The sequence below is a fragment of the Lytechinus variegatus genome, chromosome 5, assembly GCF_018143015.1.
Source record: "Lytechinus variegatus isolate NC3 chromosome 5, Lvar_3.0, whole genome shotgun sequence".
NCBI classification, from domain to species: domain Eukaryota; kingdom Metazoa; phylum Echinodermata; class Echinoidea; order Temnopleuroida; family Toxopneustidae; genus Lytechinus; species Lytechinus variegatus.
This window is the reverse complement of record NC_054744.1, coordinates 38,837,491-38,865,344: the sequence shown is the minus strand read 5'-3', so window position 1 is coordinate 38,865,344 and position 27,854 is coordinate 38,837,491. Positions and strand designations below refer to the sequence as shown.

The following is a 27,854-nucleotide window of genomic DNA, read 5'->3' as shown; positions in this document are numbered from 1 at the left end:
CCCATTAACATGATTGAATTCTTATAAAAGGGACATCATTCAGGGTATAATACGTGTCTTCGGAACTATAACTACCTGAACTATTATTATTACTTTTTTTAACTGAAATTCTTTGTTTTGCAAACTCGTACTACGATTCAAGTTATCATCTTCCACTTTATTTACATTCTCATTCGGGGTTTTCCTTATTCTTTATCATGTTTATTCGTTATCTGAAATCTGTAAAAACGAAACGCGAATCAAGGTGGGCAATTTAATGCTACATCCTGGTCAATCAATCTGATAAAAGAACTTTGTTCCTTCTCTGTGAAAAAGATTTCAACTGGCTACACTGGCACGTCTTCATTTATAGTCCATTTTTGACGAATCAAATCGCATGTGCCTCTGATTTTAGATTTAGAACCATTCAAGCTTTATCAATCACAACATATAAGACATTATTTTTGTTGTGTATTAGAGAAAAAAATTGCTCGGCGAAAGAAAACAAGAGAGAGATGAGCTACAAGATTTTGATTTCGGTAACGCTGCTTTCTGAAGTATTTCTTCTAGGAGTGGTAGCGGAGCAGAAAAATATCATCACTTTGAACGATGGGGCCTACTCAAACCTCCTCATCGCAATAGATACAAGCCTTCCTGAAGATCCTAACATCATCGAAAACATCAAAGTAATGTAAAATTTATTTATTTTCATAGACTACTACCTAAGTTTATGGAGGCTGGGTAGATTGAAATTTTAGATTTGTAGCTGGAAAGAGGTCGTTTTGAATTAATCAACTTTTCTATACAAAGAAGATTTAAATGCAAAAGCTTATTGATTCTTATTTGCAATGATTTGATTATTCGTGATGTAAAATATTGCCTGTACGTGTAAAGTGTATTTTTTTCTTAATCTTAATATTTGATTTTTCATGATAAACTCTTAAAGAAATAGAAAGTGCGAGACTTCACCAACTCTTTCATTCGCTTATTACCGATTTATTTAAATGTTGTATTCAGATATTAAGAGGAACTTTAAAGCCTCTGTTAAGTTTGGATGTATTACACCAAAGAAGCCTGTAACAATTAAAATCTAGAAATTTTATGCTGTGGATATGATATGAAATATAAATGTGTTTTATTGGAAATATTTTGCATTTCTTTTTGCATAATTCCACTTCACAAGCATTTAAAAACATGAAATTGATTTACATGTTTATCTTAATCTGATTTAATGTATTTTTTATGGATAAGCCAGTTTGGTCTGTTTCCATCCAAGACAGTTTATTGCCTGATTTGATATTAACTTTGAAAATTCAAAAACAATATTTCAGTTTGTATAAGCGGCATAAGGGCAATGTGTGTGTACAATGATCTTTTAGAAATCAGTGGGTGTGTGTTGATATCTATGTATTATAATGTTCAAAACGCAAAGTTTCCGTTGTTAAAATATTTTTCTCGCTTGGTCGCTCAATTTTCTCGCATACAACTAGTTAAAAGTCAATTGAAGGGTGTCGTCACAAGCCTACATTAAGGTCAATTCTCATGTACTAAGTTATAAGAAAAATCACCGCCCAGATGGTATGTGATTTATTCAAAACGCGACAAGAAAAGAGCAAAGCAAATAGGGATATTGATCAATTGATATCAAATCAATTACACACGTATCATTACGCTGAGCGAAAACAACGTGGCAATTGTAGACATGTTTATTCTACCACATTCATGTCTTTATAATCATGATAATACACAATCAAAGTCCTCTATTGCTTTTATTAACTTAACATAATTATATTGGTTCTGTCAATATGATTTCGGTTTTCCCCAGAAAAAAACAATGCAATTAGCAAATTACATTTGAGACATGATTTTATCGCAAATGCAGAGGGCTTTGATTATTCCATGCATAAGAATGTAAAGGATTTCAGACATTAACAAAATATCAGCTTAAATAAAATATCGCTCATCTTGTAAAAACAAAGTTGGTTAAAACAATTCGGGAATGGGAATGTGCTGAAAATTTTTCACGCTTTTATTGTAATAATTCTTAATTTGCTGAGAATGCAAAAAGGACAATACAGTTGTTACATGTATGAATAATTGTAAAAGAATTTTAAAAGCAATTACATTTATCTATTAGTTATTTCCCTTTAAGGATAGCCAAGAATTGTAAAGAACATTCCAGGATGTCTTTTTATTATGCAGGCCTTGCCTATTTAAAAGGCCAAGGAGTTGTATTGTTATTTCTGAATAGAGATTAGGAACAATAGGCTTAGCTATGTTATTGACACTCTTGATTTCAATGAGGTCATTCAAGAGTGTTCTGGATTTTGACTGCTCCTGAAAGGAGAAAGTTTTTTAAAGAAAATGCTAGAACCTTCCTTAATAGTGAGTTCTAGAAGAATAGCTGCAAACTATATAAAGCTGGCGGATTCTTCAAGATTATCATCATATCATATTAGATCACTTTGATCATCACATCATATGAGAGCAGGAGATCACATCACATCATATGAGATCACTTCACCAGATCAGATCAGAGCAGTTTATGCATCAATGAACTGTTTGCAGTTATTTTGAGAGAGAAATTATCAGTTCTCATCAACATCATCAACCTGTTCAATGAACACGCTTCAACCCATGGATTGCTGAAATTGACTGTTAATCATCATCAACATCGTCTTCACGGACATTTCAACTCGTTGCAGTGACTCTTATTATTCATCGGACTTCAACATCAGTTTCATCATCGCCATCATTGTGAATTTTCGCCAGTCAACTGGGATTTTATCATTTGGATTATTACTTGGATATAGCATCATCACTTCGGGATTTTACATCGGACACTTCAAGAGATTTATGTAAGATCATTATTTGTTTTATTTATGTATAATTATTTCCTGTAATAAAAAAAAGGAAAATTCAAACTTTATATTTAAAAATCTTCTTTGTTATTTGTTGCAGTATCGTAACAAATAATTTTGGGGGCTTGTCCGGGAAACGAAAACCAAATTTGTATAAGCCAATTTGAAACTAAAACCAGTTTTTCAGGAAACGAAAGCCAATTTGAGACGAAAGTCAGTTTGAAACAAATCTCAATTTGAATTGAAAACATTCTGGAAATTTTTGGAAAGTTCTAGAATATACTGTACTGTGTTATTACTTGGTTGTATTTGTGTATATTCACTATGGCTACATTTGATGTTGAAGAATTTCTTGCAATGACAGAATTGTCATATGATCATTTGAAGTCACAGAAGAAAGATGATTTGATAACAGTTTGTGATCATTTGGGTGTATCTCTAGCCCCAGGTTTAAAGAAGGCAGAGATAATTGACTTGTTAGCTAGTCACATGAAGCTTACAGAGGAGCCTGAAACTTCTATCAATATGTCAGAGGATGCTCAGATCCAACTGGCAAACATTGAATTGGAAAAGGAAAGAATTAAAGAAAACCTTGAGAAGGAAAGAATCAAAGAAAACCTTGAAATGGAGAAAATAAACATTGAAAAGGAGAGAATGAGATTGGAGTACCAGTTGAAATTGAAAGAAATGGAGTTAACTCATGCAAATACTAATACTAACTCTGTTAAAGATAAATCTCCCCAAGGCTTTGATGTGGCGAAGAACATTCGCCTTGTGCCAAAATTTGATGAAGAGGGAGTTGATACATATTTTGTGTCATTTGAAAAAGTGGCCAAGAGACTGAATTGGCCCGAGGAATACTGGACTCTTCTCCTCCAAAGTGTTTTTGTTGGAAAGGCTGCAAAAGTCTATTCTTCGCTCTCTGAAACGCAATCATGTGACTATGCTACAGTAAAAGAAACAATTCTCAATGCATATGAGTTGGTACCAGAAGCGTACAGACATAAATTTAGGAACATGCAAAGACAAACAGGCCAGACGTATGTTGAATTTGCTAGGGAACAAGAAATGATGTTCGATAAGTGGTACAGATCACTGAAAGTTGACAAAGATTTTGTTCACCTTAAGGAAGTTGTCCTCCTAGAAGAATTCAAAAAGAGTCTTCCTTTTGGCATTAAATCTCACTTAGATGACCATAGAGTTACTGAAGTCAGTAAAGCAGCCATAGTAGCTGATGAATTTGAGGTCACACATAAAGGTAGTGGAGATAGGCCTCCTTTCAAGAATTATTGGAAAAAGAAAGGTAAAGGGTCATTTGAATCCCACAATAAACCTAGTGAGGGAAAATATGCAAGCAAGGACAAAGACGCTAATAAGAATCAGGCTAGTGGGGGCACAGAATCAACCAAACGGTCTGAGAGTCGTAGTTCCAAAATTTGTACTCATTGTCATAAATCGGGACATTTGAAAGAATCATGTTGGAAATTGGTTGGAATGCCAACCAAAACTAAGAAAGACATGGGTTTTGTCAAGCAAACAAGTGTTCCCTCGATGGAGTTTGTTCCATCAGAGCCCAATCGAGATGTTGAGAGTGTTTCTCTAGTATTTGCTGATAAAGTCAAGCAGGTTGATGAAACTTTTAGGAGTTTTTTGCATGATGGTGAAGTATCCCCTTGTTCGACTGGTGCTGCTGGTAGGTCAGTGGTGATCCTTAGGGATACAGGGGCTGCACAGTCCCTGATGGTGCCAGGGGATTCGGCTCTTCCTCCGGAGAGTTCAGAGAATGCCAACGTCTTAGTTCAAGGTATTGGCCCAAATTTCATGTCGGTTCCTTTGCATAAGGTCGACTTAAAGTGTGACCTAGTTAGTGGTCCTGTGACTGTTGGTGTCGTTCCAGAATTACCCATGAAAGGTGTTGATTTCTTGTTAGGTAACGACTTGGCTGGAGATAAAGTTGTTGCATCTCCAGTGGTTTCGGAAAAGCCCGTTGAGGTAGCTGAAACTGAATTGTTGCAGGAAGATTTTCCAGGGATTTTCCCGGATTGTGTTGTTACTAGGTCTCAGACTCGTAGAGCTGAAAAGGATGATGCGGAATCTGCTGATGTAGAGGAGAGTACTGATGTCTGGTTAGCTGAAACCTTTTTCAAGGATTTGAATGGGGATAGTGTTGAAGGCTCTGTTGCTAACAATGATAGTTTGTTTAGTAAATCCTCCCTTGTACAGGCACAACAGGCAGACCCAGAATTAAAAAGCTTGTCACAAAAAGCATGTTCTGAGGCTGAGGCTGATAAGGTTCCTGAGTGCTTTTATGTCAAAGATGACATTTTGATGAGGAAATGGAGACCTCCCCAGAGACCAGCTGATGAAGATTGGTGTATAATTCACCAGGTTGTAGTTCCTCCTTGTTACCGCACAGATATTCTGAAAATGGCTCATGAGTTACCTATGGCAGGTCATGTCGGTATTCGGAAGACAGAAGATAGAATTATGAGGCATTTCTATTGGCCTAAGATGCACAAAGATGTTGTGCATTTCTGTAAGACATGTCATACATGTCAGATTATTGGTAAGGCACAGCCTTCTATCAAGCCTGCTCCATTAATACCCATTCCTGCATTTGATGAACCTTTTACTAGGGTTCTTGTTGATTGTGTCGGACCCTTACCCAGAACGAGGTCGGGTCACAGATTTCTCCTGACGATTATGGACTTGTCTACACGGTTTCCAGAGGCGATACCTTTGAGAAGTATCACTGCAAAGACAGTGGTGCAGGCGTTAGTGCAGTTTTTCACTAGGTACGGTCTGCCGAAGGAAATTCAATCTGATCAAGGGTCAAATTTCATGTCAGGAATATTTCAGCAAGTTATGAAGGAGTTGGGAATAAAGCAGATCAAATCCTCTGCTTATCACCCACAGTCCCAAGGAGCGTTAGAACGCTATCATCAGACTTTGAAGACCATGATTAGGGCTTATTGTGAAGACTATCCCGATGACTGGGATAAAGGGATCTCATTCCTACTGTTTGCAACCAGGGATTCCCCGAATGAGTCCACAGGTTTCAGTCCATTTGAATTGGTCTATGGTCATGAGGTTAGGGGTCCTCTAAAGCTTATCAAAGAGAGGTTTATGGTTCAGGATGATGATGTAAACCTTCTAGACTATGTGTCAAAGTTTAGAGAAAGGCTCTCAAAAGCTTGTGATGTGGCTAAGGAACACTTGAAAGAGTCGCAGGGGAAAATGAAAGCTCAAGCTGACAAATATGCAAAAGAGCGAAGTTTCAAGCCTGGAGACAAAGTGTTAGTGTTGTTGCCTTTGCAAGGTGAGCCCTTGAAAGCTAGGTTTAGTGGTCCCTACATAGTCAAAAAGAAATTGAATGATGTCAACTATGTGATCAGTACCCCTGATCGAAGAAAGTCTCAAAGAGTTTGTCATGTAAACATGTTAAAAGAATACTTTGAGCGAGAGGCTAGTCAGCCAATAGGTACAACACAGGTCAAAGAAGAAGAAAAACATGTAGATGTACATGAAGAAGAATGCTATGGAAAGACAGATAATGAATTGTCTTATACAGATGTATCTAAGAACGAACCATGTGGTATAAAGTTGTCTAACTCAGAGATGTTAAGAAATATGGATGAGGCATTAAAACACCTGCCTGAAGATCAGAGAAATGATATATCTGGCCTGTTAAGAGAATATGAGAATGTATGTAAAGACAAACCAGGTCGTACACCTTTAACTGTACATGATGTAGACGTAGGTGATGTAAGACCTATCAAACAGAATCCTTATAGGCTCAATCCAAGCAAGTTGGAAATGGTGAATAATGAAATACAGTTTATGTTAGATAATGACATAATCGAACCGAGTCAGAGTAGTTGGAGTTCTCCCATTGTAATGGTTCCAAAGCCAGACGGCTCTCAGAGATTTTGCATTGATTACCGGAAGGTAAATGCAGTAACTAAGACTGACTCGTATCCAATTCCTAGGTTAGAAGATTGTATTGATAGAGTTGGAAATTCTGCCTATATCACAAAGATAGACTTGCTTAAAGGATATTGGCAAGTGCCACTGACTGACCGAGCCAAAGAGATATCAGCCTTTGTTACACCTGAAGGCTTGTTTCAATGCAAAGTCATGCCTTTTGGAATGAAAAATGCACCAGCAACCTTCCAAAGGTTGACAAATCAAGTGATTGCCGGACTTGACAATTGTGTCGTATACATTGACGACATCCTAGTATACAGTGATACTTGGAATGATCATCTGAATCATTTGCGAGCACTGTTTGACAGGCTGGACAAAGCCAATCTAGTAGTGAATCTGATGAAGAGTGAATTTGCCAAGGCAAAAGTCACATATCTTGGTCATGTGGTTGGTCAAGGGCAAGTGCTACCAAGAGAAGCCAAGATACAAGCTATCTTAGACTTCCCAATTCCCACAACTAAGAAAGAATTGCTCAGATTCTTAGGTATGAGTGGCTTCTACAGGAAATTTGTTCCAAATTTCAGTACAGTGGTTAGTCCTCTGACAAACCTGCTGAAGGCAAAAGTGAAGTATGTTTGGTCTGACGAATGTCAAAGATCGTTTGAAAAATTAAAGGCCATTTTGGTGAATGAGCCTATTTTGGCAGCTCCAAACTTCACAAAGCCATTCAAAGTAGCAATTGATGCATGTGATGTTGGAGTAGGAGCAGTATTGCTCCAAGAAGATGAAAAAGGCATCGAAAAACCAGTGTGCTACTTCTCTAAGAAACTCAATCGATTTCAGAAGAAGTACTCAACTATTGAAAAAGAGGCCCTGAGTCTCGTACTAGCCCTTCAGCAGTTTGAGGTGTATCTAACCAATGGAGAGATTACAGTCTATACAGATCACAATCCTCTTGTGTTTTTGGAGAAATTCAAAACAAAGAATCAAAGACTGTATAGATGGAGCCTAATGCTCCAACCATTCCCTTTGAAAATTGTACACATAAAGGGAAAGAATAATGTAATTGCTGATGCTCTGTCAAGAGTATAAAAAGTGAAATTATTCATGATTTTGACCAAGTGTGTCATTTGAAGAAAACATCTTTGATGTTCATTTATTTTAACATGTTCGTTAAGTACTATATCTTTGTACACGATAACTGTAAATGATTTATCAAGATGACTTTGAACAGTTAAAAGAAAAATTAATCTTAAAGAAACCTTTACTACGGTAAAGCTTTCTTTTCCCCGGTGGGGGAGGTGTTACATATATGAATAATTGTAAAAGAATTTTAAAAGCAATTACATTTATCTATTAGTTATTTCCCTTTAAGGATAGCCAAGAATTGTAAAGAACATTCCAGGATGTCTTTTTATTATGCAGGCCTTGCCTATTTAAAAGGCCAAGGAGTTTTATTGTTATTTCTGAATAGAGATTAGGAACAATAGGCTTAGCTATGTTATTGACACTCTTGATTTCAATGAGGTCATTCAAGAGTGTTCTGGATTTTGACTGCTCCTGAAAGGAGAAAGTTTTTTAAAGAAAATGCTAGAACCTTCCTTAATAGTGAGTTCTAGAAGAATAGCTGCAAACTATATAAAGCTGGCGGATTCTTCAAGATTATCATCATATCATATTAGATCACTTTGATCATCACATCATATGAGAGCAGGAGATCACATCACATCATATGAGATCACTTCACCAGATCAGATCAGAGCAGTTTATGCATCAATGAACTGTTTGCAGTTATTTTGAGAGAGAAATTATCAGTTCTCATCAACATCATCAACCTGTTCAATGAACACGCTTCAACCCATGGATTGCTGAAATTGACTGTTAATCATCATCAACATCGTCTTCACGGACATTTCAACTCGTTGCAGTGACTCTTATTATTCATCGGACTTCAACATCAGTTTCATCATCGCCATCATTGTGAATTTTCGCCAGTCAACTGGGATTTTATCATTTGGATTATTACTTGGATATAGCATCATCACTTCGGGATTTTACATCGGACACTTCAAGAGATTTATGTAAGATCATTATTTGTTTTATTTATGTATAATTATTTCCTGTAATAAAAAAAAGGAAAATTCAAACTTTATATTTAAAAATCTTCTTTGTTATTTGTTGCAGTATCGTAACACAGTGCGTATCAAAAAAAAGTTTACACTTTGAAAAAATCCTGTAAAATTATACATTTGTAATATTCTGAAGATTTTTCCACATTTTAACTTTGGTACAGATCCATTTAAACAAATGACGATATAACTGTCGAAAAATAGTTCCGCTTGAGTGAGCACCACTTACTTTTGAAAAGTTGGTGAAAAATGATTTGCGCAGAACTTTGAAATAGTTATGCGAATAAAAGTAGACATTAATCATGAAGAACACGTTGAATTTAGCTAGTACAATTGATTTGAAGATACCTTTTACATTTTTAGCTTGTTTCCTTGCCCGAAACACTTCGAAGAGTGCATTGCGCCCCACCCAACTCCCCCAAACACAGAGGCCATCGTCACGATATTTCCCATACACTGAGCTGTGATTTACATGAAATGGCTTAGGCTTGATTTTCATTTTGTTAATCATTGTCAAGCTTTGAAAAAGTGTGGAGAAACAATAATTAAATGAAAATGAAATGTGAACCCACTTTAAATGATGAAAACTTAGTGAAAAAAATGCTAGAGATGTCCGATATAAACTTTTGTTCAGATTTAGTTATGTCCTCAGATCCAGTTGGCACAAAAAGGGTAAAGGTTTTGCTTACTAAGTGTTTAGATTTCAATTTTGGTGGCAAAAATTGTTACAAAATGCTTGAATGTATCCATTTATTACAATTGACAAAAAGTGCAATGGGAAATGTATGAGAAATGTTTCGCAGGGTAAGTTTGATTTCGCCATTTCCCCTTGACACAGCGTGAAAACGAGCATTTCTGCGCAAAGAGATTTCTGCGAGCTTTACAAAAATTGAGAGTGCTCACTCAAGTGTAACATTCTGTCAAAACTTTTACTTTCATTGGATAGATGAGACCCAAACCAAAGATTATATGTGAAAAGATTACCCATATGTTGTATATTTTTTAATTCCCAGGGCTTTTTCAAAGTGTAAACTTTTTTTGATACGCACTGTATAATACGTAACAGTGGTGCATTTTAGCCCATTCCAAGTTTGCAGCATTTCTGCATTCTCTATGCCATTTTTACATCCAGGATCTGAACAGGGACTTTTCCCTTATCATATTTGGGCATGTTCAGAAGTACAAGAAACATAAAAAAACAAGTTTGTTTGATGATTCACATGGGGAAATAGTGCACCAACTTGAAAGAAAATTTACCGGTAAATGATGGATGAGTAAGATAATTTGAAAATTTGTATAAAAGTTAGAACGTGAGATGAGCTTCCAAGTTCCATACATTTTATTAAGAATATTTTTCATATTTGGAAGTAATTTTGCCGCATATCAGAGGGACATGTTAGGGACGCGCTGTAAGTGTACGTATATCATTTTTTTGGTCCGAAACACGTTGCCAGCTTACAGTTTTTGATTGTCTGTGTGATATATTTTTTTAGAATATTTTAATTTTATACTGTTCAAACATAAACCCTTGACTCATATTCCTCTATTCCTAGAACGATTTCAATGTGATTTTTGTCCCATCAAAATTATTTGTTATAAAATATATGAAAAGATGTGGTTGAAAAACGTAAAACGGCAACATATCAAGAATTAATTTCATGATAAGTTGCCAAACGACAATGCACATACCTGTATCAAAGATCAACTCGTGTTTATATCATAGCCACGTCAAGTTTACTGTACAATTCATTTTATAAAATTTTGGCTACGTCAACTGAAATAATATTGGCAGATTTGATTGTTTTTAGCAGAAAAAGTCCACATTAACTAACAAAGCACCCATTAGAAAAATAATAAATTTGCCACATATAATTCATGAGGAAATAATAAATTTGTGATATGTTGCCAAATTGTGCATTTACATTGCGTAATTTGTAAGTATTTTTTAAACTTATTTTGCTTTTAAAGTATCAGATCTGACGTCATTATTCCAAATAAAATACGAGTATGTTTTACATTAAACCATTCAGAAAAACGGTTATTGGCAACATATCAAGAAATAATTTCGTGATATGTTTCCGTTTTATGTATTTCTAAAATACGTATTTATTATAATTATTCGATTGAAATTAACTGATCTAGAACGAACATGTATTTTTAATTTCAACCATGAACATGTACTATTTCTGATGCGCAGAGCCTAACGGCACCCTCAGAACAAATTCTGCCAGTCGGACCCATAGTCGGACCGCGACAGCAGTTTGTTTATAACACAAATCCGCGAGCACGTGGCGTAGGTAGTTTGCATGCGCATACACCAAGGGGCTGAACGGGATTGTGTATTATATAATCGTGCACAAGTTTTTAGTTCGAAATCTAATCACAGTATAATCGTGCACAAGTTTTGAGTTCGAAATCAGAATGAATTTCTGCTTTAATTGTACGCTGAAAAATCAACTATGAATTTCAATTCTGCATAACTTTTGAGTTTGTATGTGCTCGATATCCATTGATTCTTGCAATGATTTTGTGCTCGAAATAAATCACTTAACAATTCTGGATATCAAGACATGAACTTTTGATATCAATAATTTATTATTGATATCAAGAAATCGAATTCTTGAAATCAAGGGAATATTAAGATTAAATGTTAAAACAGCTTGCCATACTCGCGCACATAATTATTTTCGTTGGGCGATAATCAGACTTAAACCTAACATATTTTAGTGATAAGGTCCGTATAAAAGAAAGAGCAGTAACCCCAATCTGCTAAACTAATTATTCGTAATGATGAATTTCAGTTTTTTAATATATAATGGAACATATCTGAGTGTTGTTCGCAACAATCACCTAGCAACTATACAAATACATCTTTTCACAAGGATTCGACACGACTCCGAAGATCTTGCAAATACCGTCATTGTCTGTGTAATAATAGATTGTTGCATGGCGGATGATTTATTTCTGCCTTGAAAATGTGATTAAAACATAATCATGTTCGCTAAGTAAAATCAGGAGATAAAATTAATTACAAGTTGAAATGAGATAACATTGCTTCGCGATCAAAAGTACGATCTATATTTGTCTGTAATAGGGGAATCTGTGGGGGTAAGGTAGGACGTATCCGGGTACATACATTATTTGTTCGGTAAATGTAGACGAGTCTGTTTGCTGATCAGAAGAAAACCTTGAAAAAAAAACATTCGTATCACAGTTTTGTTGATATCCATAACTTAGAGCTAAATATTCTTAACTGATACATATTTTACACTAGTTACCCCCCCCCCCCCCCCCCCCTTGCTCTCATAACCCTGCTACTATTTTGATCGTTCATAAATTATCTTTCTACATTACAATATTTATTTGTTTTAATGATGTTTGTCATCAAAGTCATCCATGGGCATTTTATCTATTATTGTTTTGATTTGTCAAAGCGCGCGTTTACCAAACCCTTTAGTTATTTATGTTAAGGGCATGCATCTTAAGCCAGTTTATCATAACATAGCTGTCTGAACATAATCTTTAAGTTTAATTTGACACCACATTGAAAACATTTCTATTATATTCACCTCTTTCAGACGATGTTCACATCAGCATCTCAGCGTCTCTACCTCGCCAGCAAGCAGCAAGTCTACTGGAAACACATCAAGATTCTTGTCCCAAACACCTGGTCCGTATAGAGCCGATATCAATTTGCTCGGACCGAAACGTTAGAGTCGGCGAACATCGTAGTGCACGACTTTCCAGATGATGAACCGTTTGTGGATAACTTTGCAGGATGTGGGAAAGAAGGTTATCTGATGCACATTACACCGGAATATATTCTTCAAGAAATGTACCGAGAAAACAAATATGGCCCTACCGGTGAGCACTTGAAGGTTTTGGCTAACAACATCTTTAAGAGAGAGGGGGTGTATGTGTTCGGGAGTTTGTAATGACCTACTTTCGGGACATTTTCTTACATTTTATCCATCAACCAGGGAAGTCTCTGTTTCTGATAATCATGCAAATCAATTCCTCATCTCGTTTCAAATCGTTTAAACCCATGATTGTATAAAGAGTTTTCGTTCGGCCAATTGGATTAGAGTTATTTTTGTAGGGCGGTATAGGAACCGTCTGCTCATGTATGATAAAAAAAATTAGTGGATCATGTATGTGGGTGTATGTGTGTGGGTGGGTGATAGACCGTAAACAAATTAAAAGACTGCGTTCATGTTTCATGTGTGTGTGAGATAAACTTGGTGTGATTTTACATTGCTTCCATCGATTTTCACTCAACGGATCTACAGCCCTAACTTCTGAATTTAATGAAATTTCACCCCCAAAATCAGGGAGATATTGAAGAACGACAGTATAAGAACGTATAATTCGCACAATCACTCCACAGTTGTTGCACTGTGTATCACATTCTACGTACATTGTATACGGCTTTTCGATCAATACACTTTTTGTCTCCTTTTCTGTATTTTATCTTTCTTTAAAATATAATCAGACAGTGTCTTGGTTCGAAATTGGGGTTATCTTCGCTGGGGATTATTCAAAGAACATTATGATCCTGATGACGTCAGAGAGGTTGGCGCCCCTGCCTATGATATACCCGGTGGAGGTACTGAAGGAACGCGCTGTTCTCTCAAGATCAAGGGAGAAGTTTTACACGCCGACGGTCGTCCGTGTCAGAAAACACCTAACAGCGATTACGATCCTTCTTGTAGATTCGTTCCAAATACTGCAGGGCAGACAGCGACCGCTTCGTTGCTATTTGGAACCAGGAATGCTCCCGTACATTCCGTGAGTCCCATATTGTTTTTAATTTTCAAGGGAGGGGACTGACTTAGCGGAGGATTGACCAGAGCTAGATGCAGCTGTGTACAAATAAATTTTCCGCCCAAAGGGGGGGTCATTGTTACCAACATAGGAACTATTAAAAAAGGAGGGGTCTTGGGGACCAAGACCCCCTCGCCACCACTACCCAACAAAAATGTTATTATGAAACTCTCTTAAAATTTTAATGTTTTAATGTTAGGAATATGCAAGACACATTAAAGGCCAATTACCAGACACCGAATATATACATATTCAATTACTATATTATGATGATACTAAATTCGAAGGATTCTCTATTGCTCGATTTCGAAATTTATTCATCCACCACTGCCTGTACATTAAAAAAGATACTGAATTCTTAAATACACTTAAGTATTGAAAGGTTACATGACTCGGTAACCTCTGTTTTACCATGTAAGAGAAACACTTTTTTTTCTCCCAAAGAGAACTGGTTGTGTCTTCATCACCAGATCGTCATTCCCATATGAATTCATGAACTGTGTTTAATATCCTGATTTTCTATTATGTATACATTTTTATAGCGAGCCATGGTCACTTTGAACCCCACATCACATCATTAACTATTATCAATTATTCTAAGTAACCTACCTTGCCATCAAATTGTAACATTTACCAGTGATACGTTGAATATCATGAAGAAGAAGAAGCAATATAAACAGGCCAGGTCATATGAAATGACTGAATATATACCTTATTATAACCGTGACGTCATTTTCATCGACTTCTGACACTCTTACTTATTAACACTGATGTTGGAAGGAAATAGAAGAAAATGTTGCATTCATTATCTATCATATCCAATGTCGATTTTTTTTTTGAGGAGCTAATTCATAAAAATCAAGATAGTTTTAGAACCTAGAACTCAACATTCAAACCGTTCTTATGCAAATTTATGGGATTTTTTCCTTCATCTTTAAATCTTTCATTTTCCTAACGCGCATTGAGACCTTTGAAGTATAATGCGCTATACAATGACTGTTCTATTATCATTATTGAAAAAAAAAAATACTATTTTCCAAATTTTATCAATTTTAATTGATTTTAATCGGGTGATCTCATTCGTATTCCAGATAGAGGAATTTTGTAGCGACGACATATCAGATCCTCACAGCTTACATAACCCTCTAGCACCAAACTTGATGAACAACAGATGCAATGGGGAAAGTGCGTGGAAGGTGATGGAACGGACAGGCGACTTCAAAGCTGGCATCCATCCTGTCTTGAACACCACTCCTTCTTTTGAACTTCTTCAGCTATCTACTGTTAGGAGTGTAGTGCTAGTGCTTGATATCAGTGGGAGTATGGGGGTAAGCCTTTTTTTCAATGGAGACACTTGACTTTAGTAAAGCTTAGAATAAACTGCTTTTCATGAATTCATGGGGATTTGGGTTTAGCCATCTTCAGAGTCGTGCATTATGTTCTTGGAATATGGACAGGCCAAAAGCTTTGTACCATTTCCAATCTGGAGCTGTGTCGACTGGTTGTCAGCCTAGATCATCTTTGAAGAAACAATTTCTGTGGTTAAACTAGACGGCGATGCGACTTTAATTGGAGTAATGGTATTGACAAAATTGGCATATAACACACATGTTTGCTCCATCACTTTTGTGTTCTAGTTTCTACCTGGATATAATATCTTTCAACTAATCCTTGACGCAATAATGATTTCAAAGAAAATCTTTTTTCCATTCTGTGACACCTCATCATTCAGGGAAACCGGTTTGACCGTATGATTCAATCATCTACTGACTACATCATGAACGTCATTCCAGAAGGTAGCAAGCTGGGAATCGTCGTCTTCGAAAGTACCTCACAAATCAGAGCAAGTCTCACCGACGTCACAGATACAACGTCCAGGCAATATCTAGCCAGTGCTTTGCCACCGTCCGCAGGAGGATCAACGTGTATTGGATGTGGGATACTGTCTGGCATTCAGGTAAGGGTAGGGGGCATGGGCTTTGATCCCAAAGATATCATAAAGGGTTATTTAGGTTTCTGGTGCAGTAAGCAAAAAAAAATACACAAAAAATTATCGGAGAAATAAGTTCGGTATCTTTCTTTAATTTCAGTTGGGCACCAAAAGATAAAAAAGAAAAACAAAAGAAAAAAGGAGGATGGTGAAAAAATAACCAAGTAAAGAAAACAGCCAAAGGTGAGAAATAGCAACTCTGTTAACTCTTAAATTTGGAGGAGCTGCATTGCCTTATTGATACGCTATTGTCATGGGTGTGTATATAAGAGGAAAAAACATGCATTTCTGAAGGAAAGGTTTGCCGGGCGACAACCACTGGCAATGAAACCAAACCCTCAACAGAAAGATAGATAAAAGAAATTGATCATTATGGCCTGAAGAAATTAATGAATCCAAGATAGAAGAAAAAGACAAGAAATATTAATATTTAAAAAAGTATTATATATAATGATATCAACAAATTTAATGTTCATTGGTGTCCGTTGTCTTGAAAACATTTTTAAGGAAAATCGAAAAAAAATCATTTAAAGAATAAATGTATAATGGATCAATCATATTTTGTATTCTACAGGTCCTTGGGTCATACGCACAAGGAGGATACATCTTACTTCTTAGTGATGGCGGAGAGAATATATCTCCGTACATTCGAGACACGTATGACGAAATCGAGAACTCTGGGGTCATAATGGATACCATCACTATAAGCAACTCGGCTGACCAACAATTGGAAGATCTTTCCAACATGACTTCTGGCATCTCTACCTTCTGCTCCGATAGTGGAACTGGAACGTGTCTCATTCAGGCCTTTCAGAGTACGATAACTGAAAGACCAGATGTCGGGATGGAGACCGTCCCTATACAGGTATCAGGGAGCCTTCCAATACATGTACGAGGGCGTAAAAGGGATTGGTCAAAGAAAGCTTTTGATGAAAATGTGTCAACGGATAAAATTGTAGACATGAATAATAATTCTGGGGACACCAACCAATAAACACTTCGACAACTTTTGTCGATTGAACACAAAATAATAATAATAATAGCGGCATATTTACCCAGGGTAGCCACTTCAGTTCCGAAAACTGTTCTCCCAGCGGGCCCTGCTATTATTACCCAGGCTTTAGCACGGCTACCTTGATCGGGCGCTCGAGCATTCGAGGAATTTCTTCCTACCGGGTACCCATTCACCTCACCTGGGTCGAGTGCAGCACAATGTGGATAAATTTCTTGCTGAAGGAAATTGCGCCATGGCTGGGATTCGAACCCACGACCCTCTGTTTCAAAGTCCGAAGACTAATCCACTGGGCCACAACGCTCCACATACTCACTAACATATTGGGTATTTTGACCAATCTGAACCAATCATCGTCTCTCCTTTCTTATGTAGTTCGAAAACTTGTTTTAAAGTGTTTAGTAGACAGGTAGATAGGTTGATAGGTTGAAAAGACGGGACCAGGGTAAATGTAGGATCAAATGTAAAGCTTAGATTTGTTTTTTCCCATTACTGGATTAGATACTCTGCCGCTAGAAATGGAATACTCAAATTAAAATGAATGCAAACGAAAACACAGAAAATACATGTAAACCTTTAAATTTTGCTTAATTCATCAAAAGTAAATCTTTTCACAGTGACTAGTGAATTGGGCAGAAATCATTCACCATTCATTTCAATTCAGTTGATCCTATACTGCCCTCCTACAACTTTGAAGGTATTCATTTGAGGAAAGGGATTTGGGGACTAATGAAATTCATCGATAGAATAATTTTTTAGAGAATGTATTTCGGGCGAAATTTCACAATACACTCTACATTGACATGTTGTATTTTTGCATATTTTTATGAAAGATCTATAGCTCCGAGATCGTAATTGATAGCTCTCCTGGTTTCGAGATCGTTCCGATAATCATTGACGCCGCATTGGGTAATAACACAGTGATCACTGTGATATGGACCACGAGCTCATCGATCTCGGTCGAAGTCACTGGACCAAGCGGTACTCTGATTGATGAAAACGACCCTAGGTATCATATTGATCTCAGCACAAAGATTGTGACAGTTAACCTACCATTCGCCCTGGTAAGCAATTGGATTATTAGTTAATTTTGAGTCTCCTAGGTTATTGGTTGAAACCTTCAATTAATGCATTGAAGACAATAGCAAAAAGCTCTCTCAGGGTATACTGTAATCATCAATCATTAGTACGATGTCCTTCGCCAAATTAACATTAATTAATAAACCTAATTCACTTTAGAATGAAAATCTGTAGTAAACCACATGCAAAAGAGTTGGGATTGCTCTCAAGAAGTGTTTTAAGATGACTATACAGTACACCCAATTTACTTTTTTATTACTCATAGCCCGGTAGGTGGAACGTTACCATTTACAGCACTCAGGGAATCACTGAGCACGCGAGTGTAGCAGTAACATCTAAACCAAGTCAGGAGGAATATCAACCAGTTACAGTAACTGTTCTTCTCGGATCAAGGGTAAGGAAATGTATTTGTTCAAGCTTTTTATCTCCTTTAAACCTGAATCGGGCAATTTTCACGCCGCGATGCCCGACGGATTGAAAAAAATAGAAAATGTAATCAAAATACCTGTCAAGTGACAAAGAACTGTTAAAAAGTCTTTGTTGAAAATTGGTGAGCCGGAATAGCAGTTTCGTCCTAAGTTTCGGAGCTGACAAAAAATTCAAATAATTAGGGCCTGCGTTTGTCCAAGAAGAAACTGCTGTTATGATTCACCAATTTTCGACAAAGTCTTCTTGGTTGTTCTTTATCATGCATGAAGGGCATTGACAATACGTTTTATATGTTGTTGAATCCGTCGTGGATCGTGGAGCGATAGCTCTGTATTATCTAATCCAACATTATGTATTTGGGGACAATGAGGGACCGAAATGTTATTTTGCTGCACTGAATGGTTAGACAATTGTATTTTTATATTCTACTGTAGACCTTTTCCAATGACGTATAATTTTTTTTAAACATGAGAGGTTGTTTTACATAAGTTAAGTGTGATTTAAAGTAATTTGATTTAAAACTACATGTGGCAATACATTTTAAGATTACACTCATTAAGAATTATATATTATAAATTACCTTTGCGCAATGCCGTTTTTTGGGCCTAATCAGGAGACCGTTTCATGAAAGTCGTCAGCACTGAACAAGTTCACTTTCTCGACAGTTAACCTACCATTGTAACAGTCAGAGGTTGGTGCCTCTTAGCCAGTGTTGTAGTGCCTTGATGCTCGGCCTTGGCATTAAGGCGCCTTGAGGCCTACTTTTTCAAAGCCTTGACCTTGAACAATCAAGCCTTGCCCTTGAGAGGGCCTTGGCCTTGAGGATTTTGAGACTTTTTCAAGGCATTTTGTTTTTTATACTTTCATTTCTTTTCATATAAGTAATTATAAATGTTATTATGTTATTAGTTATTGTTCTGTATATTCAATGGCACTACTTCCAGTCAGCAGCAGTAAGTGTACTAGCAATGCCATAAATTGTGATTATCACCATCATCAAGAATGATCATATTCACGTATGTGACATAGAAAACAGTAATGATGAAATATTACATTATTTATTGGTAACGTGTTGTAATCATGACTAATGATGATAATAATGATAGTAATAATGATTATGGTAAAGATTACAGTGATTTGATGACAGGAATGATTTTGACAGATCTGACAGCTAATTTTGACAATAATTTTCATAAAGAATAATAACAAGGATTTTCCTTGTTATATTTCCTTTGGTATTATAAAAAGATTTGGTAAACTTAAACATAATCTTCAATTTTGTCATATCCAAATGGGCTATGTCAATGGCATGTTGAACAAAAAGTTTTGAGGGGCCAAGCATGGCATATATAGAGCAAAATTTCTGCCAAAAAAAGTTGAAAGCGATTGAAGTGAGCGACCGAGCAAAAATTAGAAAAGCTAATTTTGTGATAGATTGTGACAATATGTTAAGAAAATAATATCACATTTACTCCTTTACCTTTCCCTTTTTCATTTTCTAAGTTTATTCTTGGTGGTGGAACTTCTCTCTCTTTTTTGAGGGGGGGGGGGGGGGGTTCTGATATTTGTAAAGAGGTGAGAAAGAGGGAATATAACTTTATTTGTTTTGTTCATTATTCCGGTTTTCGAGGTAAAATAAGTGTAGAAGATACAAAAAATGAAACTTGAAATTTAAAAGGGGTTGTGAGCAGGAAAAAAACATGAAAACGAACACGAGTCCTAAAAGTGACTCATTTTCAGGTCAGCATTTGAAAATTTCAACTTGTGCTCTCTTGCCCCTCCCCCCACCCCGAAAAAAATCTTTATAGGAAAAAATGCCCCTTTTTCAAAATCGAAAATGCTCTTTTTTTCCAAATGAAATATGCCTTTTAAAATGAAATACATTTTCTAATAGTAAATTATAATACATTTTAGGTTCGAAAATCGCTAAATTTTGGATCACCATTGCATCATTTATTGTTTAGTACAGTATTAATCCTGTTCATGGTTACAAAAATGTTTAGAATTTTCAGGTTAGAAAAAAAAAAACACAAAAATACGGCCATAGAATGGAACACATATTAATGCTTTAAAGGAAACATCTCTTCATATCCCTTTACAAATTCTTTTAAAAATTTTATGACGTAGGAATTTAATTGCACCCGGTATATAATTAATCAAAACTTGAAATATCGTTAAAACAGAGGTGTTTTATTTTTCTTTGTTTCTCTCTTTTTTCTTTCTTTCTTTCGTTCCTTCTTTCTTTCTTTCTCTCTTTCTTTCTTTTTCGTGTATTGTTCTCATTTCCTCTCTTCAATTATTTTCAAACGAAATAAATATGACGGTTTTCTCGTTAAATGATGATGATTTGTGAACCAGGAGGTGGATCTTTCTCAGACTCCAGCACTAGCGATCTATGCTCGGGTGCAACAGGATCACCATCCAGTTCTTAATGCTGACGTCACGGCTATCATCTCAGACGCCAATGCAGCAACAACGACCATGTCATTGCTAGATGGTGGTTCAGGTGAATAGACGTTTTTTTTTTGCTGATAATAATGATGGCCATTATGATGATGATGATGGTAATGAAAATTAATATATAACCTTAATCATGATAATGGTGATAATGACGATTAGGATGGTGGTCATGGTGGAGATGATAATGGTGATAATGATGATGATAGTGATCAGTGGTGGATCAATTGGGGGCACATTCGGAACGTGACCCCCCCCCCCCCCCTCCTCTGAAAGCCATAGTCAATATTTGTAATGTAAATATGCCGTTCTTACATTAGTGTGCCCCCTCCCTCCTTGAAATTTGCATTATATATTTCAGTGGGAATATGTCGCTTATCCACAAGTAATGACTGTTTTGGGGGTGTCAATTTTTTATCGGGAAAACGTGCCCCCTCCTTTCGAAAATTATGGATCCGTCCCTGATTGTTATGGTGATGATGATGGGGATAATGATGGTGGTAAAGATGATAGTTAAAAGGTGATGATCATGGTGGAGTTATGTGGTGGATGATTATCGAAACTTTGTCTGTTCCTTTCTTATTTTGTATATCTTCTATGTTTCATCCCATTCTATTCTTTTTCATCGTTCAATGTATTTTTTGGTCTATTCTTACACATCCCACAGGTTCAGATTTATTCAAAGACGATGGAACATATTCGGGATTTTTCCTTGGTTTCGCTTCCAATGGTAGATATAACGTCAAGGTCAATGTCATCGGCTATGAAGACGTAATTAAAGTCTCAAAAAATCGAAGAAGTGAGTTCAGTACTCAAATCTCACTTTTCTTTATATGCCCATTTCCTTTACCCCCCCCCCCTCTAACTCGCTCACCCACTCACACGTACTCTTTCCCCTCTCTCGTCTAACCTCCCCCTCTCTCTGTTTTTCTCTTGCTCGATCACGCACATTGGTGGCGGAAGCATAAAAATTTAGCAGGGGGGGGGGGAATATTTTCATCCGAATTTTCCCAGTCGGCTGCTTAAAGTTGTTGTTTATATTTATATTGTTTACGGGGTAGTATACACTAAAGTCTGTAGTTTTAAGTACGTCTTAGTTTTTCTTACAAACATGATGAGATATTTAACAAGGCAGGCGCATTTACAGGATTTTGCTCCCTACCTGATTTTGGTGCCATTGTGTTCTTTTGGAAAAATGGTGCCCCATGAACATGAATGATGAACAGGATCGTATCTAAAAAAAAAAAAAAAAACTATTATGCGAGAGCGAAGCGCGAGCTGAAATTTGTCGATAACCTGACCTAAAATTTTGACATTCTAAGCTATTTGGGTCATCAAGCAAGATGGGTATCGATTTAAACAATTGATGTGAACATTTTTTATATTCTGACCTAAAATATAGACATTCATTTTATAATCATGAACAGAATCCAAACTAAACATTTTATACGAAGGCTTGTTACGATCTTCGCCGTTCGCGGAGCGGGGATGGCCGCACCCTTTCGAGAAAACCGGGGGAGCTTTTCTTGAAAGGATGCGTTGAGGGAGGGGAGTCAAATAAACGCACCTTTTCGGGACGACCGGGGGAGCTTTTCACGAAAGGCTGTGTTTGATAGTTTTCTGAACCAGTCGTTTTTATGAAAATTATTAATCAAATAAGAACAGCAATTTAATATTAACCCTACTCTATTGATAGAGGTACACAGATGGGGATGGCCCCCCCCCCCTCCAAAAAAAAAATGACGACTCCAAAAAATGGGAAAAAAGAGAGAAAGGTGAAACATGATATCCTTTTCTGAATATTTTTATTACATAATCTGATAGAAAAAAAAAATTGGAGAATAAAAATGTCGAAACTTTTTCTTGCTCGGCCATAACTTTTAGTACATTTTGCTCGATACGACATATCTGACCCCCTCAATTTTTTTGGACTAATTACGCCACTGATAATTAGGTAAAAAAAGAAGAGAGCTTGCAGTTCTTTTGTGATTTTGAATAAAATTGCATAATGAAGTAATTCGAGACCCCCATAATTCCACAAAGCCATATAAAACAATTGAATTATTAGGATAAATAGCAATAAATAAGCATTTGCTGATAATTGTAATGAAACATATCAGTGGAGTACTGAGCCAAAGATTTTGAAGGGGCTAGATATGGCGTATCGGGCAAAATTTAAAAACAAGTTGTGAGCGAGCAAAAATTTAAACCTTTCTATCTTTAAAAAAAATCCAATTATGTATGGCATAATATTGAGGAAAATATATTTCACCCTTTTTCCCTTTTTTGGGGATAGTGATCTTTCAGAATTCTTTCCATGGACTTTGCCTGGTCTTTTAATGATCTTTCAGTGATCTCTCATGAGACTTATAGTGAAATCTTGAGAGCCTGCCGAAAGATCATTGAAAGACCTTTGAAAGTTCATCGAAAGACCACTGAAAGACCATTTTCCTGTAAGACCGTTGTAAGACTGTTTTGAACCGTTTCAAAAGTTTTGGAGCCCATGTAGACCACTGAAAAATTGGTCAGGACTCGTGTAAGACCTCAGAAACCATTGTAGGTTCATTGAGAGACCTCTGAAAGATCAACCGGATTTCATGGTCTTTCAAATGTCTTTCAGCGGTCTTGTTCTCTGTGGGACCAGTCACTCTAACAACTACAGTTTAAACTTTTTTAAAAGTTTAACTAAAATGTTAAACTTTTTTGTATTTTTAAAAACTTTTTAAACAAGTTGTTTAAGAAGTTTAAACAGTTACAAAAAAGTTTAAACAACTTGTTGTTTGAGTGACAGGCTTAAACAACTTGCTTTTTTCAACTGTGTGATAAAGAGATGCCCAATTTCTTTCCAAATTCAGTTTTGATACTTGCTTATTTTATAGCAATTAAGCACACTTTATCTAACACGTGTGCATCTGCCTTTTCAGGAGAGCAATTTTGCGGTGTTCTTTAATTTTCTGACTGGAAAGGAATTATTGAAAGAAGTAATGTTATTCCTTAAAAAAATGTACTACTTATATCAGGAAGACGATCAACTACAGTTGAAGTCGGGACCATAGAGGAGCCATCTTTTATGCGGACAGCATCTGGAGGAGTCTTTAAAGTCCAGAGCTATACAGCCAACCTTTTAGATACCATCGCGCCTTCTCGTATTCAAGACTTGATCTACGAGTCCTTCTCATATGACAATAGCACAGTAACTCTGGACTGGACAGCTGTAGGAGATGACATGGACCACGGAACTGGTAAAAACATTTCTGTATGTAGTAAGATGTAATTAAATAAAAGGATCAATGTGTTATTGTCAAGATTTGTACTGTCATCGTGTTTTTTCTTCTATGTTGCAAAGACTACACAAGCATAGCTAAAAGTATTGCTCTTTATATTTTTTTTTTTCAATTTTCAAAGCATACAGTTACGAACTTCGCTATTCCACCAACTTCTCCGAGGTGCGAGACGACTTCAACAAGAGCCATTTGGTCTCTCAAGAACAAGTGCTGTACGGCAATCTATCCCACGTCAATGCTTCAGGAACAACGGAGAGTGTCACTATTACCCTTCCACAGAAGGGAGAGGACATCGTTTATTATTTTGGTATTCGAGCTTGGGATGAGGCCGGGAATGGAGGAGACTTGTCGAACATTGCTTCACTGTCTATCCGTTTCATACCAATGGCATTACCTACCGCAGTGATGACTACTGATATGACAGAGATAATCACTTCTGTAGACCAGACAGAATCGATTGCTCCAGGAACCAGCGAAACCTCGTCAGAAAACATACTAACATCGTCGGATACTTTGATTACCACGTCAGATAATGAAACACCAACCTCAGGTCTAACAACAGAATTTATTCATACATTTCCTGGATCACAAAGTACACCCAGAGCAGAAACAACTGATGTAATGACAGAGATAATTACTACTCTTGACAAGACAGAATCGATTGCTCCAGGAACCATCGAAACTTCGTCAGAAGACATACCAACATCGTCGGAAACATTGACTATTGAGAATACCACGCCAGCAATTGAAACACCAACCTCAGGTCTAACAACAGAATTTATTCATACATTTCCTGGATCACCAAGTACACCCAGAGCAGAAACGACTGACGTAATGACAGAGATAATTACTACTCTTGACAAGACAGAATCGATTGCTCCAGGAACCATCGAAACTTCGTCAGAAGACATACCAACATCGTCGGATACATTGAATACCACGTCAGATATTGAAACAACAACCTCAGGTCTAACAACAGAACTTATTCATACAATTCCTGGATCACAAAGTACACCCGGTAAAGAAACGACTTTTGATATTACTACTGGTACATCGACCACGACAACGAACGAGCTTTTTAGTCAAACATCAAGCATACCAGGGTTCTCGATGTCAAGCACTACTGACCAATCTACACAGTTCACGACAAAGAGCTTAGAGAAGACAATTTATCCAAGAGTTTCTACATCTTCGAACCAGTCCATAGAGCCAAAGACTTCAAGTACTACTGACACGACTGATCTGTTTTCAACACACAAGCCTTACACATCTACTCCATTCACGACTGAATCTAGACCACCAAAACTTACAACCAGTACTTCGCCATCAGAGATATATGTAACAACACATCAAGAGAATCCTGAGACCACAGTATCCAAGCAACCTGAGCCTTTGGAGCGAACAACACATCAAGAGATTCCTGAGACCACAGTATCCAAGCAACCTGAGCCTTTGGAGCGAACAACACATCAAGAGATTCCTGAGACCACAGTATCCAAGCAACCTGAGCCTTGGGAGCGAACAACACATCAAGAGATTCCTGAGACCACAGTATCCAAGCAACCTGAGCCTTGGGAGCGAACAACACATCAAGAGATTCCTGAGACCACAGTATCCAAGCAACCTGAGCCTTGGGAGCGAACAACACATCAAGAGGCTCCTGAATCAACGAAAGCCACGGAACCAACCGGACCAGAAGCACAGGCTGTAATCATTGGCCTGTCTTGCGCACTAAGTGCAGTTACCATCATAGCAGCAGTCAGTTTGGTGTACATCTACAATGTTAAGCAGAGTCTCAATCAGGTAAAGCCGATTACCCCGCCTCAATCGGCCTGGGCACACCAAGGAATTGCGGATGTAGAGATGGCACAAAAGGAACCTAGCTACAATCATCCTACTTTCAAAACGGCTTGATTCGCACGAAGACCATAAGGCCATATGATATGTGAGGTCCCACTATTAATTGACCTGTATAATGAATCGCCTTTATGCCATTCAATGCACAGCTCTGACTTTAGTTTTTTATACGCTTGATGCATTTCTCTTTTTCATCAATTAGATTAAATGTAGAGTAAAAGGAACTGTATCCTTCATAGAGCTGCACAATTATCAGTAGTTAAAAGACAAGCTGTTTCGTGCATTGAGATAAAAAATGAACAAAGAAATGAAAATGAATTTTAGATGTTAGTCTTATATCATATTCAAAAAGACAAACTAAGCGTAAGAATAGAATAAGTTTGCTCATTATGTATATAGGTTTATGTGGTATAGGTGTTTCTCCCATTGTCAGTGGCCCGTATTCTGAAGTCGGGTTTAACTTAAACTCAGGTTTAAAGTTGTGGTTTAAGTATGGACAGCAAATTGTTACATAATCACTAACAGTAGAGATATCATACTTTCAGCTCATTCGGCTCTCAAATCACTCATAAATAATTGTGTAAGAAGTATAAATAGATGATTGTCTTCACCATCGATGAATCAGGAAAGAGCACAGTAAACATAAGAAACATACAACCTAATAAAAATTTTGATACTTTTGGCTTCCCATACTTAAAGCACAACTTTAAACCTGAGTTTAAGTTAAACCCGTCTTCAGAATACGGGCCTGTGTGTTTAGAATTTAAATGATATCCGAAACTTTTATTGTTGAATATTCTTAAATCTCTGCGTTCTTATAGGCTTGAATTATTCCTTTATAGGTCTAAATGTTTTCTTTCTTGATCTCGGGATACGTGAATAATGCATTGGAAATGCACCAACCGTATCACATGCTGTGATTACATTTGTTACTATTTAATTTAAGGGAAGACAAAATGTGGTTACAAATTCTTAACAATTATAATTACATAAATTAGAATCGTATATAGCTTATAACTGATCGAATTGATATATGATTAGTATGTGTTTTATTAGTTTAGGTGAGTCAATGCAGCACGATGGAAATGTGTATTTTCGTACTTGTAGTTGTATTTTAGACATACAAAATAAAACAAATACTAGTAGTTTTTCACATTCATTACTTATCAGAACGTAATAAAGTGAATGTTTTGCCTGTTATTTAAGAGTTTGTTGATATATTTTATCCAGAGGAATGTCATAAGGTTTGCCATTCGAAATAACCAAATTATGGTATACAGCCTTTATAACTAAGCAACTATAATTACAACCTTTATAACGTATGAGCAATGGTAGATTTATTTTGTAGCCTCGATATCGTTCTCTCTTATCCTCATTTTGTTTCGTTATATATTTACGTTGTATCCCCCAATTAAGATGTTTTCACTATTGATCAGTTACACCATCTCTTTTATTATGCTATTTTTCTTGTTTTTCGCATTTAATTCTAATTACTGCTTCTTTCCTTTATCTTCTGTCCCTTTTCTCTTCTATCTTGTTATTATGCCTATATTTTTCTCCTTATTTGTGTATTCTCTCTTTTGTGTATTCATATATTTAATTTAATCCCTAATTGTACAAGATCTGGTACTTTTTTCTATAATTTGTATGTCTCATTCTTTTTCTCATATTGATTCTCTGACTTTGTATTTTTTGTTTTAGTCCTGTCATTCTTGTAATTGACGTTAATGTCACATTGAACACATTTGTATTGTGATAACTTTTGTTTATCTTATCTTGTGTACCATCTTTGTTGCTTTACTGTATTATGTTTTGGTTGTTATTTTCCAAACTATATTATATGCTTATTCCTTATGATTTCGATCTTTTATATTGTAAAAACTTTTTGTAATTCGGCTCTGTGCTGCGATGGAAGTTTTTATCTTAATAAACCATTTTGAATTGAATGAATTGAATGAATTGAATTGATTAATCATGATGGTATTTCATTCTCGATAGTAGAAATGAAAGTTTATTGATAATAAA

At 36.4% G+C, this 27,854-nt stretch overlaps 1 protein-coding gene across 3 annotated transcripts; it reads left to right on the top strand.

The window, feature by feature from the left end:
* Nucleotides 1-284: 284 nt before the first annotated feature.
* Nucleotides 285-26,068, top strand: LOC121416108 (calcium-activated chloride channel regulator 1-like). 3 transcript variants are annotated; one of them, XM_041609566.1, is made up of 13 exons: nucleotides 285-665; nucleotides 12,475-12,760; nucleotides 13,389-13,684; nucleotides 14,812-15,048; nucleotides 15,453-15,677; nucleotides 16,285-16,575; nucleotides 17,556-17,786; nucleotides 18,068-18,196; nucleotides 20,590-20,737; nucleotides 21,356-21,487; nucleotides 23,709-23,930; nucleotides 24,094-24,668; nucleotides 24,882-26,068. In XM_041609566.1, exons 2-13 carry the CDS (start codon nucleotides 12,697-12,699, stop codon nucleotides 25,884-25,886), a joined length of 3,555 nt encoding a protein of 1,184 aa, XP_041465500.1. In that variant the 5' UTR covers nucleotides 285-665; nucleotides 12,475-12,696; the 3' UTR covers nucleotides 25,887-26,068. The 3 variants fall into 3 exon arrangements, with proteins under 3 accessions (XP_041465500.1, XP_041465499.1, XP_041465498.1); XM_041609565.1 differs by having other exon boundaries at nucleotides 24,094-24,676; nucleotides 24,890-26,068; XM_041609564.1 differs by having other exon boundaries at nucleotides 24,094-26,068.
* The last annotated feature ends 1,786 nt before the right edge of the window (nucleotides 26,069-27,854 follow it).